The sequence below is a fragment of the Sus scrofa genome, chromosome 8 (assembly GCF_054392235.1).
Source record: "Sus scrofa isolate SSC_HxYL_T2T_F1_AM1 chromosome 8, Sscrofa_HxYL_maternal_Yorkshire_Landrace_v2.0, whole genome shotgun sequence".
In the NCBI taxonomy this organism is placed as follows: Eukaryota; Metazoa; Chordata; class Mammalia; order Artiodactyla; family Suidae; genus Sus; species Sus scrofa.
In genome coordinates this window covers 75,757,418-75,771,557 of record NC_139390.1, presented here as the reverse complement: position 1 = coordinate 75,771,557, position 14,140 = coordinate 75,757,418, and the positions used below count along the sequence as shown (strand labels likewise).

At 42.8% G+C, this 14,140-nt stretch overlaps 1 protein-coding gene across 34 annotated transcripts in view; it reads left to right on the top strand.

Moving 5' to 3' along the window:
• Positions 1-282: 282 nt before the first annotated feature.
• Positions 283-14,140, top strand: part of COX18 (cytochrome c oxidase assembly factor COX18) — an 80,496-nt gene continuing 66,638 nt past the window's right edge. For 16 of the 34 annotated variants that reach the window (XR_014812683.1, XR_014812681.1, XR_001298348.3 and 13 more), the window contains exons 1-5: positions 283-655; positions 1,253-1,353; positions 4,296-4,459; positions 5,360-5,484; positions 6,555-6,662. Coding sequence is in view for 10 of the 34 variants with exons in the window: in XM_084972456.1 (XP_084828582.1) it covers positions 314-655; positions 1,253-1,353; positions 4,296-4,459; positions 5,360-5,484; positions 6,555-6,662 (840 nt within the window). In the remaining 24 variants the exon portion in view is untranslated. Of the gene's footprint in view, positions 656-937; positions 1,061-1,248; positions 1,354-1,555; positions 1,818-4,295; positions 4,460-5,359; positions 5,485-6,554; positions 6,663-6,871; positions 7,033-7,185; positions 7,604-12,699; positions 13,235-14,140 lie in introns of those variants that run through there. The other 18 variants (XR_014812686.1, XR_014812690.1, XR_014812687.1 and 15 more) reach the window with 9 other exon arrangements.

Here is a 14,140-nt window from a genome sequence, read left to right as displayed (position 1 = left end):
TGCTCCGCCCCCTGCAAATCCGGTCCAGCTTCAGAGGAGCTCCTGGCCAAGCCGCGCGAAAGTTTCGTACGTGCGCAGTAGGCCCGCTCAGTGCCGCGTGGGAAAGGCGGGACTTCCCTACCTCGAGCGTCATCTCCAGTGCGACGCTAGACGTCACTGGCTTGATTGGGAAGGGCAATTGTGGCTGCCGGCAGGCTCACGCCCACTTTACACCCCGCGTCGCCGGCGCAGGCGCATAGTGGCCTCGGCGCAGTGGGGTTCGCGGCTCCTGCCTGAGGCCGTGGTTTCGAGCTCAGTCCGCTGCGGGGAGGAGATGCTGTCTCGACTCAGCGTTAGGTGGTTGCGGCCACTGCCTGCCCTGCCGCTGGGGCCCCTGAGTGTCCGGCTCGCGCCGGTCCCAACGGACAGCGCCAAGCGCTCCGCTTTGCCAGTGTGGGCGGTGGCGCCGGTCTCTGCAGTTGGTCCGGGCGGTGCCGGTGGCTGGTACGAGGCCTTGGCTACGTCGGCTCCGGTGCAAGGCGCCGAGGACGTGCTGCTTAATGTGCACTCTGCCACGGGCCTGCCCTGGTGGGGCAGCATTCTCCTCACCACCGTGGCCCTGCGCGGCGCCATCACGCTGCCCCTGGCCGCCTACCAGCACTACATCCTAGCCAAGGTGAGGGGCGCGAACCGCGCGTGGACCCTGCGTATCTGCTTCCGTGGTGAGCAGTGGTTGAGGTCTGCATGAAGCTCAAGATCCCCAGATACTTCCGGAGCGCTTAGTGTTCATCATCAGCACCAGTAAAGCAGCGAGCTTCTTCACAAAGAAGAATCAATGTTGGACAGAAATAAATGCAACATTTTTGTGGCTCTGTGACTGCCGCAGAGCTTTTTAAAGACTCTTAATTAGTAGACTTTTGTTTCCTCAGTTTACATTACTGGGAAATCCTGGAATTGAAACAAAGTGCAGGGTGCAGTTCTCGTTTAATCCTTACAATAACCTGTGAAGTAGGTGCTGTTACATATTTTATGTTTGAGGGAACAGGACTTGAGGGTTATATAATTTGCCCTAGATCCACAGGTAAGTGTACAAGCTGGAAATTGAATTTGGTTGCAGCTGAGGATATCTTAAAACAAATTAACATCTTAAAGTTTCTTGACATGACCAGTAAACCACATTTTTAAATGAGCCGAGGGAATAGAACCATTAGGAATGGTTGTGAATAAAGATCCTTTATGTGCTTATAACAAAGTCTACTTTTTCTTTAGCTAGGTGGAAAATTTGCAGCCAGAAATAAAAAACATTTCAAGACATCTTAACCAAGAAGTTGCAGTTCGTGCACATCAGTTGGGATGGTCCAAAAGAGCTGCCAGGTAAACTAATTATATGCCTATAAGACCATGAATAAATAAATAAATAAATAAAACGTAATATTTATTATAGGTATGGGTATTCTGTAGGTTTAGCAACAAAGTAGTTCTTTTTACTCTAATATTTTAATAAGTTTATGATAATTTTATATGCTGCACTGAAAGCAAAGAAATGAAAAAACAAGAGAATTTCTTGTTCTTACAGGACTCCAGGCTACGGAAAAAGAAAGATGTGTAATCAAATAATGACTGAATTAAGTATAAAAGATTATGTAGAAGCAGTTGGGTCGTCATGGAAAGTCAGGGAAGGCTTCACAGAATGAAAATACTGTGCCAGTCTTTTGGGATTTTATTCAACAAAGGATTCAGATTATTTACAGACTTGACATTTTTGACAAGATACAGCAGGCAGCGACTCAAAGCTATGGAGAGGTAGAAAATATGAATGCCATGGTGAGAGCAACTGGGTAGGTTAAGGCTGTCATTCCTTTGTGGTTCCCCATGTAGTTGTCTCCCCGAGTTCTTAGAAAGACATTGCCCAGGGGTACCTGACTATCCTGCAATTATTCAGTAGGCACTTACAGTCCTTCTCCTTCAATCAGCCTAAGCTATTTCTGCTTAGTTTCCAAATTCTGATTCTTACTAGACTGTCAGAGTGTTTACTAGTTCACAGCAATGAGAACAATAAGGATTTTAGTATGAAAATATGAATATGTGTTTGTATATATGGTTATTCATACATTTTTATCTATATAGGTGTAAGTTTGCCACCTGTCTTCAACATGAAATTGTTTCTCTCTTTATATAGTGCTTAAAAAGCCTGACATTTAGGAGTTCCTCTTGTGGCACAGTGGAAATGAATCTGACTAGTATCCGTGAGGATACAGTTTCGATCCCTGGCCTTGCTCAGTGGGTTAAGCGTCCAGCGTTGTCATGAGCTGTGGTGTAGGTCGAAGACTCACCTTGGATCCCAGGTTGCTGTGGCTGTGGTGTAGGATGGCAGCTGAGCTCTGATTTGACCCCTAGCCTAGGAACCTCCATGTGCCACATGTGCAGCCCTAAAAAGTAAAAAAAAAAGGGGGGGGGGGGCTGACATGTACAAAAAAAGTCATTCTGCAGTTCCTGTTTTGGCTCAGTGGTAACGAACCTGACTAGTATAAATGAGGACGTGGGTTTGATCCCTGGCCTAGATCTTACTAGTAGCAGCTCACCTGGGTTGTAAATGCAGCCTCGACAAGACTGTGGCACCTTGCTTAAACAGCACTGGCAGGATAATTGTCCACAAACATCCTTACACAGATGAGTGGCTTTCTAGGAAGATACTTGTGAAGGTTTCCTGCATTTTCAATGGAACTAGGCGGGTTTTGTGTGTGTGTGTGTGTCTTTTTAGTGCCATACCCATGGCATATGGAGGTTCCCAGACTAGGAGTCAAGGAGCTGCAGCTGCCAGTCTCCACCATAGCAGCACCAGATCCGAGTTGAATGACAAAGACCTACCATATACGGAACTAAGTCTACTTAATACTCTCTAATAACATATATGGGAAAAGAATCTGAAAAATAATGGATATGGGTATATGTATAAATGAATCACTTTTCCATACACTTGAAACTAACACAACATTAAAAATAAGTTATACTCCAATATAAAATAAAAATTAGGAGTTCCCATTGTGACTCAGTGAAAACAAATCCAACTAGTATGTATGAGGATTTGGGTTCAATCCCTAGCCTCAAGCAGTGGGTCAGGGATCTGGCTTTGCTGTTAGCTGTGGTGTAGGTTGAAGACGAGGCTCCAATCCTGCCTTGCTGTGACTGTGCTATAGGCCAGCAGCTGTAGCTTCAATTTGATCCCTAGCCTGGGAACCTCCATATGCCGCAAGTGCAGCGTAAAAAGAAAAAAAGATTGAGGGGGACAAAAAAAGAATGGAGACTTTTTTGACAGACCAAGAGCATACACAGTACAAAACTGCACTGCCCCAAAAGGTATGTACAGGGATCAAGTCATTGAGCTTGGCTGCTTTGGAGAGATTTGAGTCAAACGTGGTTTCACCTCTAGTATTTCTTTCTTTTTTTTTTTTTTTTTTTAATTGGGTTGTCTTTTTTTTTTTTTTTTTTTTTTTTGCTATTTCTTTGGGCCACTCCCGCGGCATATGGAGGTTCCCAGGCTAGGGGTCCAATCGGAGCTGTAGCCACTGGCCTACGCCAGAGCCACAGCAACGCGGGATCCGAGCCGCGTCTGCAACCTACACCACAGCTCACGGCAACGCCGGATTGTTAACCCACTGAGCAAGGCCAGGGACCGAACCCGCAACCTCATGGTTCTTAGTCGGATTCGTTAACCACTGCGCCACGACGGGAACTCCCAGGAACTCCTAGTATTTCTGACTTAAGTTGTGATCACACCGTGTCAGTAGGGAAGTTTCCCTTTCTAGCCTAGTTTGCTAAAATCCACCGGAAATAAAACCTGTAGTCTGACGATGTCAGATTTATCAAATTGTTACATAATTTGCATACATCATGAAAGAACTTTGAGTGAAGAGCTTTATTTGCCTTTTATTTAAGCAGTCCCTCCACTAATACAGCTTATGACAGCCAAAATCCTGCACAAGTCCTTTATTTTTATTTTTTATTTTTATTTTTTGTCTCTTGTCTTTTTAGGGCCATACCTGTGGCATATGGAGGTTTCCAGGCTAGAGGTCGAATCAGAGCTACAGCTGCCAGCCTACACCACAGCCACAGTAATGTGGGATCCTTAACTCACTGATCGAACCCGCAACCTCATGGTTCCTAGTCAGATTTGTTTCCAATGTGCCATGATGGGAACTTGCACAAGTCCTTTAGCCAGTAACCGAAGCCTGAGTGTTTGTGCTATGGGGATGAAGCAGTACTCGTCGTCTAATGACATTTTCTCCTTTCCCTTTTTCCGTCTTCCCTCAAATTAGGCTCACTTATCTGAAGACTATGCGGAAGCTTGTTTCAGAGCTGTATGTTCGGGATAACTGCCACCCTTTCAAAGCCACTGTGTTGGTGTGGATTCAGCTTCCAATGTGGATCTTCATGTCTGTCGCTCTCCGGAATTTGAGCACAGGGAAAACACAGTCCGAAGGTAGTTATTACTGGAGTCAGTTTCCCCCAAAAAAGTTTTCTAATAGTGTCTTTGTACTGTAAAAACCAACAAAAACAAACCAAGACATAGAAAACACCCATACTTCTCATAATTCGAGTATGTTTTTATCATCTCCCTTGCAAGGCTATAGAATGCAAATTAGGGTAAAGCAAACTGTGTTGAGGAAAGAAATGAATCTAGGAAGGACATTGTTAGGACTGCTAGTTGGAGGTCATAATAAAACTAATCTTATAATTCCTAACCAAGAGTTTTTTTCTGTTTGTAAATTTAAGAGACCAAAAAAGCTTTCACAGTTATGAATGTAAACATTAAGAAAGGATATAAACTAAAGGGTTTGTTTTATTACTTTCATTTAAAGGTGTTTCTGGAGTTCCTGTAGTGGCTCAGTGGAGGACGCAGGTTCGATCCCTGGCATTGCTCAGTGGGTTGAGGATCTGGCATTGCCATGAGCTGTGGTGTAGGTTGCAGATGCGGCTCAGATCCCGCGTTGCTGTGGCTCTGGTGTAGGCTGGTGGCTACAGCTCCGATTGGACCCCTAGCCTGGGAACCTCCATATGCCGCAGGAGTGACCCTAAAAAAAAAAAAATGTGTTTTCTAACCAGAAAGTAATCTGAATAGACTTGGAAGAAAACAGCATATAGATGAAAATTTTTTAAAATTTAAGTCTGAAAAGATTAGCACTACATATCTTTAATGTCTCTACATCTATTTGCTACCAAAAGCTTCTTTCCTCCTTCTCAGTACAGGAAGAGCTAATTTATGTTGTGGAATGAAAATAACCTGAAGAAAAAATACAAGTCTTTGGTAGAAGGGGCACCTTATTGGAGTTACTTTCCTCTGCTATTTTTAGAAATAATCTTATTTATAAAAATGTTTTAGCAGGTTTATCTGTTCAGGAGCAGTTAGCTACTGGAGGGGTCCTATGGTTTTCCGACCTCACTGCCGTGGATTCCACTTGGATTCTGCCCGTCTCTGTTGGTGTCATCAATTTACTGATAGTGGAGGTCAGTAGTTTTGTCTGTCTGTCTATCTATCAGCCATGCCCATGCATGCGTTTCCGGGCCAGGGATCAAACCCAAACCACACCAGTGACAACATGGGATCCTTAATTGCTGAGCCACATGGAACTCTGAGGTCCGTGGTTCTAAATGTAATTTGCTTGCCATTGACGCCATTGAGATTTTTGTTGTTGCTGTTCTAACTTCAAATATAAATGTATTTGAGTTGGTGCTGATAACTCTGAGCTAAAATTGAGACTCCTTGGTTTTAGTCTCAGACCAGCTATTGATAAACTGCCCTAGGCTGGTTTCAAAGCTCATAATTAAAATGAGAGAGCTGAATTAGAACACTTCCAAGATCTCTTTCAGCTTTAAAATTATATGATTCTAATACATACAGTTTTGGTTTTTTGTTTTTGGTTTTGGTTTTTTTTCAGTCTTTTTAGGGCCACGCCCATGGCATATGGAGGTTCCCAAACTAGCAGTCCAATCGGAGCTGTAGCTGCCGGCCTACGCCACAGCTCACGGCAACCCTGGATCCTTAACCTGCTGAGCGAGGCCAGGGGTTGAACCTGCAACCTCATGGCTCCTAGTTGGATTCTTTTCTGCTGCGCCACAATAGGACCTCTAAGGCATTCAGTTTTGTGATTTGCTTTCTGGTAAAGACAGCAATTAACGTGCCCAATCAATCTGCTTTTATTCCCACAATATGTTGGTATTGTGTGTGTATGTTTAATATGTCAATTTATAAGTAGTCAATACCTGACTGCTCTTTTTTATTTGTACAACCTTAGAAGAGTCATAGAACTTCTTTGTGAGGTGGAGTGGAGAAACATACATGTAAAATATAATCTCTCAGCATGTCTTGCCGTTATCCTATGTCACTTTACTTAGCACTTTAGGGGAAGTTTGCCTTTAATTCCATAAAGAACTGTTTTTGGATTCTGAGTAGAACTTAGACTCTTTTGCTTTTATTAAAATGTAGGTAGAGGCCAGTTGAAAGTCAGTTTGTATTTTAAAGCTTGTCTGATGTGCATTTTAGTAATACCATGTGTCTATATATTTCACTCTTGCAGATTTTTGCTCTGCAAAAAATTGGTACGTCTCGTTTTCAGACCTATGTTACATACTTTGTTCGTGCGGTATCGGTGCTGATGATTCCAATTGCAGCGACAGTACCTTCAGTAAGTAAGCAGCATCGTTGTGTGAAGCATGTGCTACAGATAAATCCTCTGTTTTTAGCTTAGATTGGCTGGGATTCTGCCTCTTCTATTGAGCTTCCTCTGACTACTCAATCCCTTGCTGTTTTCCAAGTTGCTGCAGTAACACATCTACTGTCTGTCACCGAGTGGCATCTGAATTTTTTTTTTTTTTTTTTTTTTGGTCTTTTTAGGGCTGCACCTGAGGCATACAGAGGTTCCCAGTCTAGGGGTAGAATGAGAGCTGTAGCCCCTGGCCTACGCCACAGCCACAGCAATGTGGGATCCGATCCATGTCTTCGACCTACACCACAGCTTATGGCAACACCGGATCCTTAATCCACTGAGCGAGGCCAGGGATCAAACCTACGTCGTCATGGATGCTAGTCGTGTTCATTAACCATTGAGTCGAATCAAGAGCTCCAACATCTGAATATTTCTTGTGATTATTTAATCCTTTACCTGAATGTCTCTCTCTCTCTTTTTTTTTTCCTTTTGGTCATTTTAGGGCCACACTCACAGCATACAGAATTTCCCAGGCTAGGGGTCAAATCAGAGCTACAGCTGCTGGCCTACACCACAGCCATAGCAACACGGGATCCGAGCTGCAACTGCGACCTACACCTTGGCTCACGGCAACGCCGGATCCTTAACCCACTGAGCGAAGCCAGGGATTGAACCCACATCCTCGTGGATGTAAGATTCTCTCCACTGTGCCATGATGGAAACTCCTACGTGAATGTCTCTTAATCCTTCTACTAAATCAATCTCCTTTTTCCTTTTTTAAAAATCTTGTCAAGTACCTTGCATAGTACTATGAATGTAGTATTTGCTCTGTTTGATTAGTCGATGTATTGAATTCTTTCTTCATAGACAGGGCCAAGGAATTTGGTACTTGAAGAAGAAATAAAACTTTGTGCTAGGTCTGTATGGGTTCATTTGTAATGTTATTTAATCTTATAACAACTTAATGAGATAAGTATACTTTTCCACATTTGAATGTAATTAAGCTTTTTTTTTTTGTCTTTTGTGGGCCACACTTGCAGCATGTGAAGGTTCCCAGGCTAGGGGTCTAATCGGAGCTATAGCTGCTGGCCTACACCACGCCACAGCAACTCGGCATCCAAGCTGCATCTGCGACCTATACCGAAGCTCATGGCAATGCCGGATCCTTAACCCACTGATCGAGGTCAGGGATTGAACCCGCAACCTCATGGTTCCTAGTCCGATTCATTTCTGCTACACCACGATGGGAACTCCCTGAATGTAATTAAGCTTTTCTAGAAATAGAAAAAGAAATGTTAGATCCAGCATTGCTATGAGCTGTGGTGTAGGTCGCAGACATGGTTTGGCTCTGGCGTTGCGGTGGCTATGCTGTAGGCCCGCAGCGACAGTTCCAATTGGACTTCTATCCTGGGAACCTCCATATGCTGCGAGTGTGGCCCTAAAAAGCACCCCCCAAAAAAGAAATGTTATATTTGCAGTTATTTCATGTTTTTAACTTTTTTCATATTTTCCATGGATACTTTAGTGCTAAGATAGCTAAAGCTGTGTCAAGTATATCTCTTTGCTAAGAGCCAACACATAGACCATAAAGTAGTAGTGATTTTTTGCTTGTGGTTAGAGTTATATCAGCTTATATAAAAGTACTTCATAGGATTTGTCTTAGGAATCTGAAATAGTATATTTTCAGCATCAAAAAAGTCAATTCTCAGAGCTCCTGTTGTGACACAGTGGAAACAAATCCGACTAGGAACCATGAGGTTGCGGGTTTGATCCCTGCCCTCGCTCAGTGAGTTAAGGATCCTGTGTTGCCCTGAGTTGTGGTGTAGGTTGCAGACTCGGCTCAGATCTGTCGTTGCTGTGGCTGTGGCGCAGGTCGGCAGCTACAGCTCCAATTAGACCCCTAGCCTGGGAACCTCCATATGCCGTGGGAGCGGCCCTAAAAAGACAAAAGACAAAAAAAAAAAAAAAAATCAGTTCTCACTGTGGCACAATGGGATCAGCAGTGTCTCTGGAGTGCTGGGATACAGGTTCAATCCCTGGCCCAGCCCTGTGGTTTAAGGAGCCAGTATTGCCACAGCTGTGGCATAGGTTGTAGCTTTGGCTCAGATCTGATCTGTGGCCTCAAAACTCCACAGAGCAGCCGCCGCCCCAAAGTCAGTTAAATGTTAAATGGTTTTAAGCTGTCACTTAGACTTAATACTGTCATTAATCCTGTGTAAAATAAGTTTCTTCATTTCTAAAATAGATACCATAATGTCTTTAAGAATTAGCGAAATATCAAGTGCCTATTATAGTGCTTTTCATGTAATATTGTTATAAAATACTCTGTAAAGGAGTTCCTGTCATGGCTTAGTGGTAACGAACTGGAATACTATCCATGAAGACGCAGGTTTGATCCCTGGCCTTGCTCAGGCTGTGAGGCTGTGGTGAAGGCCAGCAGCTACACAGCATTAACAGTTTCAGTTCAGTCCCTAGTCTGGAAACTTCCATATGCCAGGCACATAGCCTAAAAAGACCAAAAAAACAAAAAAAAAACTCTGTAAAAACAGAACAGTACAAGTTCACTGCATTTCTAGGAAGTAACGCTGATAATAACTGAGGAAACCCCCACATCAAATTAGGAGCAATGAAGTTTTAGTGAAAGATTGGGTTCAAAGGAAGTAATAGTAGAGATTTTAAAAGTAAGCCTTTTAAATACCCAAAAGCTTATTCTCTCAAATATAGGAAGTTCACAATTAAGCAGTTTAGTGTAGAGTGGCTGTAGCGTCTCTGTAAAGACATGAGAGAGCCTGCTTCTCTCTCTTTTTTTAAATTTTATCGTTATTTTTTATGATAGTTGATTTACAGTGTTCTGCCAATTTCTGCTGTACAACGTGACTCAGTTATACATTTATATATTCTTTTTTTCACATTATTCTCTATCATGTTCCTTCATAAGTGACTAGATATAGTTCCCCTGTGCTGTACATTGCTTATCCAAATGCAGTTGTTTGTTTCTACTAACCCCAAACTCCCAGTCCACCCCACTCCCTCCCCCTCCCCCTCAGCAACCACAAGGCTTTTATCCAAATCCATGAGTTTGTTTTCTTTTCTTTTCTTTTTTTTTTTTTAATTTTTTTGTCTTTTTACCATTTCTTGGGCCGCTCCCGCGGCATGTGGACGTTCCCAGGCTAGAGGCCGAATCGAAGCTGTAGCCACCGGCCTACACCAGAGCCACAGCAACGCGGGATCCAAGCCACGTCTGCAACCTACACCACAGCTCACGGCAACGCCGGATCGTTAACCCACTGAGCAAGGGCAGGGATCGAACACGCAACCTCATTGTTCTTAGTCGGATTCGTTAACCACTGCGCCACGGCGGGAACTCCTCTTTTCTTTTCTGAAGACAGGTTGGTTCATTTGTGCCTCTTTGGTTTTTTGGGTTTTTTTTTTTTTTTTTCATTTTTTGGGTTTTGTTTTTTTTTTGTCATTTTAGGGCTACACACGTGGCATATGGAGGTTCCCAGGCTAAGGGTCTAATCGGAGCTACAGCTGCTGGCCTACACCACAGCCACAGCAATGCCAGATCCGAGCCATGTCTGCAACCTACACCACAGCTCAGGACAAGGCCGGATCCTTAACCCACTGAGCGATGCCAGGGATCCAACCCATATCCTCATGGGTACTAGTCAGGTTCATTACTGATGAGCCATGGTGGGAACTCCCTGTGCCATATATTAGATTCTAGAAAATAAGTGATACCACATGGTATTTGTGTTTCTCTTTCTGACTTACTTCACTTAGTATGAGAGTCTCTAGTTCTGGCCGTGTTGCGGCAAATGGCATTATTTTGTTCTTTTTTATGGCTGAGTAGTATTTGCCTACTTCACTCTTAAATCTGCATCACTCACAGCCTGTAATTTCTGTCTTGAAGGCTACAGGATGGCCATGAGGGCCACTGGAGCTTGTTGTCTTGCAGGAGTGGTAAAAAGATACTTCAAGTGCAGTCAGCACTGGGAACCTTGCCAAATGTCCCACCAAACACTCATGCTTACATCTTAAATACATGGCTATAACTAATTGCAGAAGAAGCTGGGAAATACAGTCATTTTAAAATTTCTTCTTCTTTTTCTTTTTTTTAAAGTTGATTTACAATGTTGTGCCAATCTGCTGGACAGCAGAGTGACCATGTCATTATATATATACACAAATACACACACACATTCTTTTTTGTGTGTTTGTTGTCTTTTTGTGACTGCCCCTGCAGCATATGGAAGTTCCTGGGCTAGGGGTCAAATCAGAGCTGCAACTGCCAGCCTATACTGAAGCCATGGCAACACCAGATCTGAATCACATCTGCGACTTGCTCCACAGCTTGCGGCAAAGCCTAGTCCTTTAACCCACTGAGCGAGGCCAGGGGTGGAACCTGCTGAGCCACAGGAGAAACTCCCCACATTCCTTTTTTTTAAATATTATTTTTAAAATGTCCTAGGTCTAACCTAGGAGGTTGGATGTAGTTCCCTGTACTATAGTAGGACCTTATTGTGTATAGTCCTTTTTTTGAGATTGCAGTATACCCTGCAGGAAAGTAGGAGTTTATTACTAAGGAAGAACAGTGATACTCAGTAGGCAGTTTGTAGTCTGACGTAGTTGGGCTCAGAGTTCTGTTTGCTTCATGGGTGAGTTAGATGATAATAATAGCTAATATTTTTTCAGCATTAACTTTGTACCAGGCACTGTTTAAATCATTTACATATATAAATGCATATATTTCTCCCAACAATGCCCTGAAATAGATGCTATTACAATCCTCACTGTAGTGATGAGGAAACTGAGGTACAGGGAGGTTAAGTAGCTCATCCAAGGCCACTCATCTATTAAGTGGCAGACTTAACACACATGCAGGCATTTTGGCTCTTATTCTTAACCACTATGCTAATCCACATTTGAGGTTGCATTATTTTCTGCCCTAAAAAAAAAAACCTTGCTCTGGAGCAAATGCAGGTGCTTAATATAGACCACTTACTGTGCTTACCATTCTACATGCATTTTCTCATTTATTCCTTACAGCATCCCTTTGAGGTAGGCATAGTTCTGTCTGCATTTTATAGAAGAGAAGATTGAAACAAGAAAAATAACTTAGCCAAAGTTAAATAGATTTCAAACTCAGGCGGTTTGTCTCCACGACCTGGCCTCAGACTCCATATGGTCTTGCCTCTGGGGCCTGATAACTTTCTCTCTCTCTTTTTTTTTTTTTTTTTTATTTTTAATTTTTTTTCAATTTTTATGGCTGCTTCAGCAGTATATGGACATTCCCCAACCAGAGATTGAATCCGAGCTGCAGCTGCGGCAGCACCCAATCCTTTAACCCACTGTGCCACAGGGGAACTCCAGGGCCTGATTATCTCTTGATGTCAAAGAAAAGTTGGGGAAAAATGTATGTATGTATGAGAATGTTCTGAGAAGCTGCAGAACTTAGTCTTTGAACTAAAGAAATCAGTTTGGTAGTAAAAAAAGAAGCTGAAGAAAATGCGAAGACTATCTGTTTCAGGAAAAGGCAAGTTAATGCTTTCCTGACTACACTTAGAAACTGGTTACTGAGAAGAGTTTGGGAAAAAGATGACTGTATGAGGGAAGATGAGGTCGAGGGTGGCTAAGTTGGTCCTCATTAATGGCTGTGGTCCCAGTAGCCTGCCTTCAATATAGCAGTTTGTCAGGACTTCATGGGGGGGAAGTATCTTAATTGCCGAAGAAGGAAGGTGAGATCTCTCTTGGCGCTCTGCCTAGGGTCTGTTCTCTGTCATCTGCTTTCTTTCATGATCTTCTTTTGGTTTCTTTTTGCTTTTGGGTCTTCCTTTTACCTTTCCTACCTCTCTGTTAGATCAGGTGTCTAATAGCCATTAAAGTTTTTGTTCAGTGCTGGTGTACTTCTGTTTACAGAGACTGTAATTTTCTCTTTTGTTGCCTGCCTGTTTCTAGATCTTGGTGTCCTTGGAGCAGGCAGAGGTGCTAACATTCATGTCCTTTCTTTTTATAGTCGATTGTTCTCTATTGGTTATGCTCCAGCTTCGTGGGTCTTTCACAGAACTTGTTGCTGCGTTCTCCTAGATTTCGCCAGCTTTGCCGAATACCGTTAACCAAGTCCGATTCAGACACTCCTTATAAGGACCTCTTTGCTGCCTTTTACGCCAAGTTCATTTCAAGGAAATGACATACTTTCTAGTAATTTTGAAACAATTTTAAGTTTCACTGTTAATATACCTAGAAGATTTGGAAATGCAAATGTGACTTAATTTGATTTCATTTAAAATCGTAAGCTCTGTGGAATTCCCATCGTGGCTCAGCAGTTAATGAACCTGACCAGGATCCATGAGGATGCGGGTTTGATCCCTAGCCTCACGCAGTGGGTCAAGGATCCAGCGTTGCTGTGAGCTGTGGTGTATGTTGCAGATGCGGCTCCGATGGCGTAGGCCGGCGACTGTGGCTCTGATTCAACCCCTAGCCTGGGAACCTCCATATACCTTGAGTGTGGCCTTAAAAAGAAAAATAAATAAATAAAATCATAAACTCTGTGAGGTACTATGGATTAAGGTATAAACTACATATATTTGACAATAAGTGCTAAAAATGTAGTATGTTTAATGGTATACTAAGAGTATAAAAGTATAAACAAAGGCCTGTTTATAAAATTATAGAACTTGCTGGAAGTACCAGAACTTTGGAGAAGAGGACTAGAAAAGTTTTATAAAGAGAATCCAGTGGGGTGATTCTTAAAATTTTGGAAGTGTGGAGCATCATAGACCCATTTGGGCATTTGATAAAACCATGGTTTTCTCTTCCAACCAATCCTGAAACTCACAACATGGAGTCCTTTGACTGCCCCCCGAAGGCCTTCTGGTAGTTCCTAACTAATGAATACTCTTCTGATGGACCATATTTTGATGATCAGTTAATGTGTGATTTAAAAAAAAAAAAAAATGAACTTGAGAAGTTGCCTTTGTGGCACAGCAGAAACGAATCCAATTAGGAACCATGAGGTTGCGGGTTCAATCCCTGGCCCCACTCAGTGAGTTAAGGATCTGGTGTTGTGGTGAGCTGTGGTGTAGGTCACAGACATGGCTCAGATCTGGCGAGGCTGTGGCTGTGGTGTAAGCCGACAGCTGTAGCTCCGATTAGACCCCTAGCCTGCTAACCTTCATATGCTGCAGGTGCAGCCCCAAAAAGGAAAAAAAAAAAAAAAAAAATGAACTTGAGATACATGCAGTAGTAGTCTATGCATGTAAGAAAGTATTCAATATGGTAGGTGGTGTTACTTCTCAACTCTGCTCTGAAAAAATACAAAAAATGTATGTTCCTTTTTTTATAATTTAAGAAGTATGGATAATAGAGTATAGCACTAAGTACTGGGAGCCCAAAGTAGAAGGTCCTAAGCTAATCATGTGGAATATGAAGGAACCAGGTATCTCTGATAACCCTTC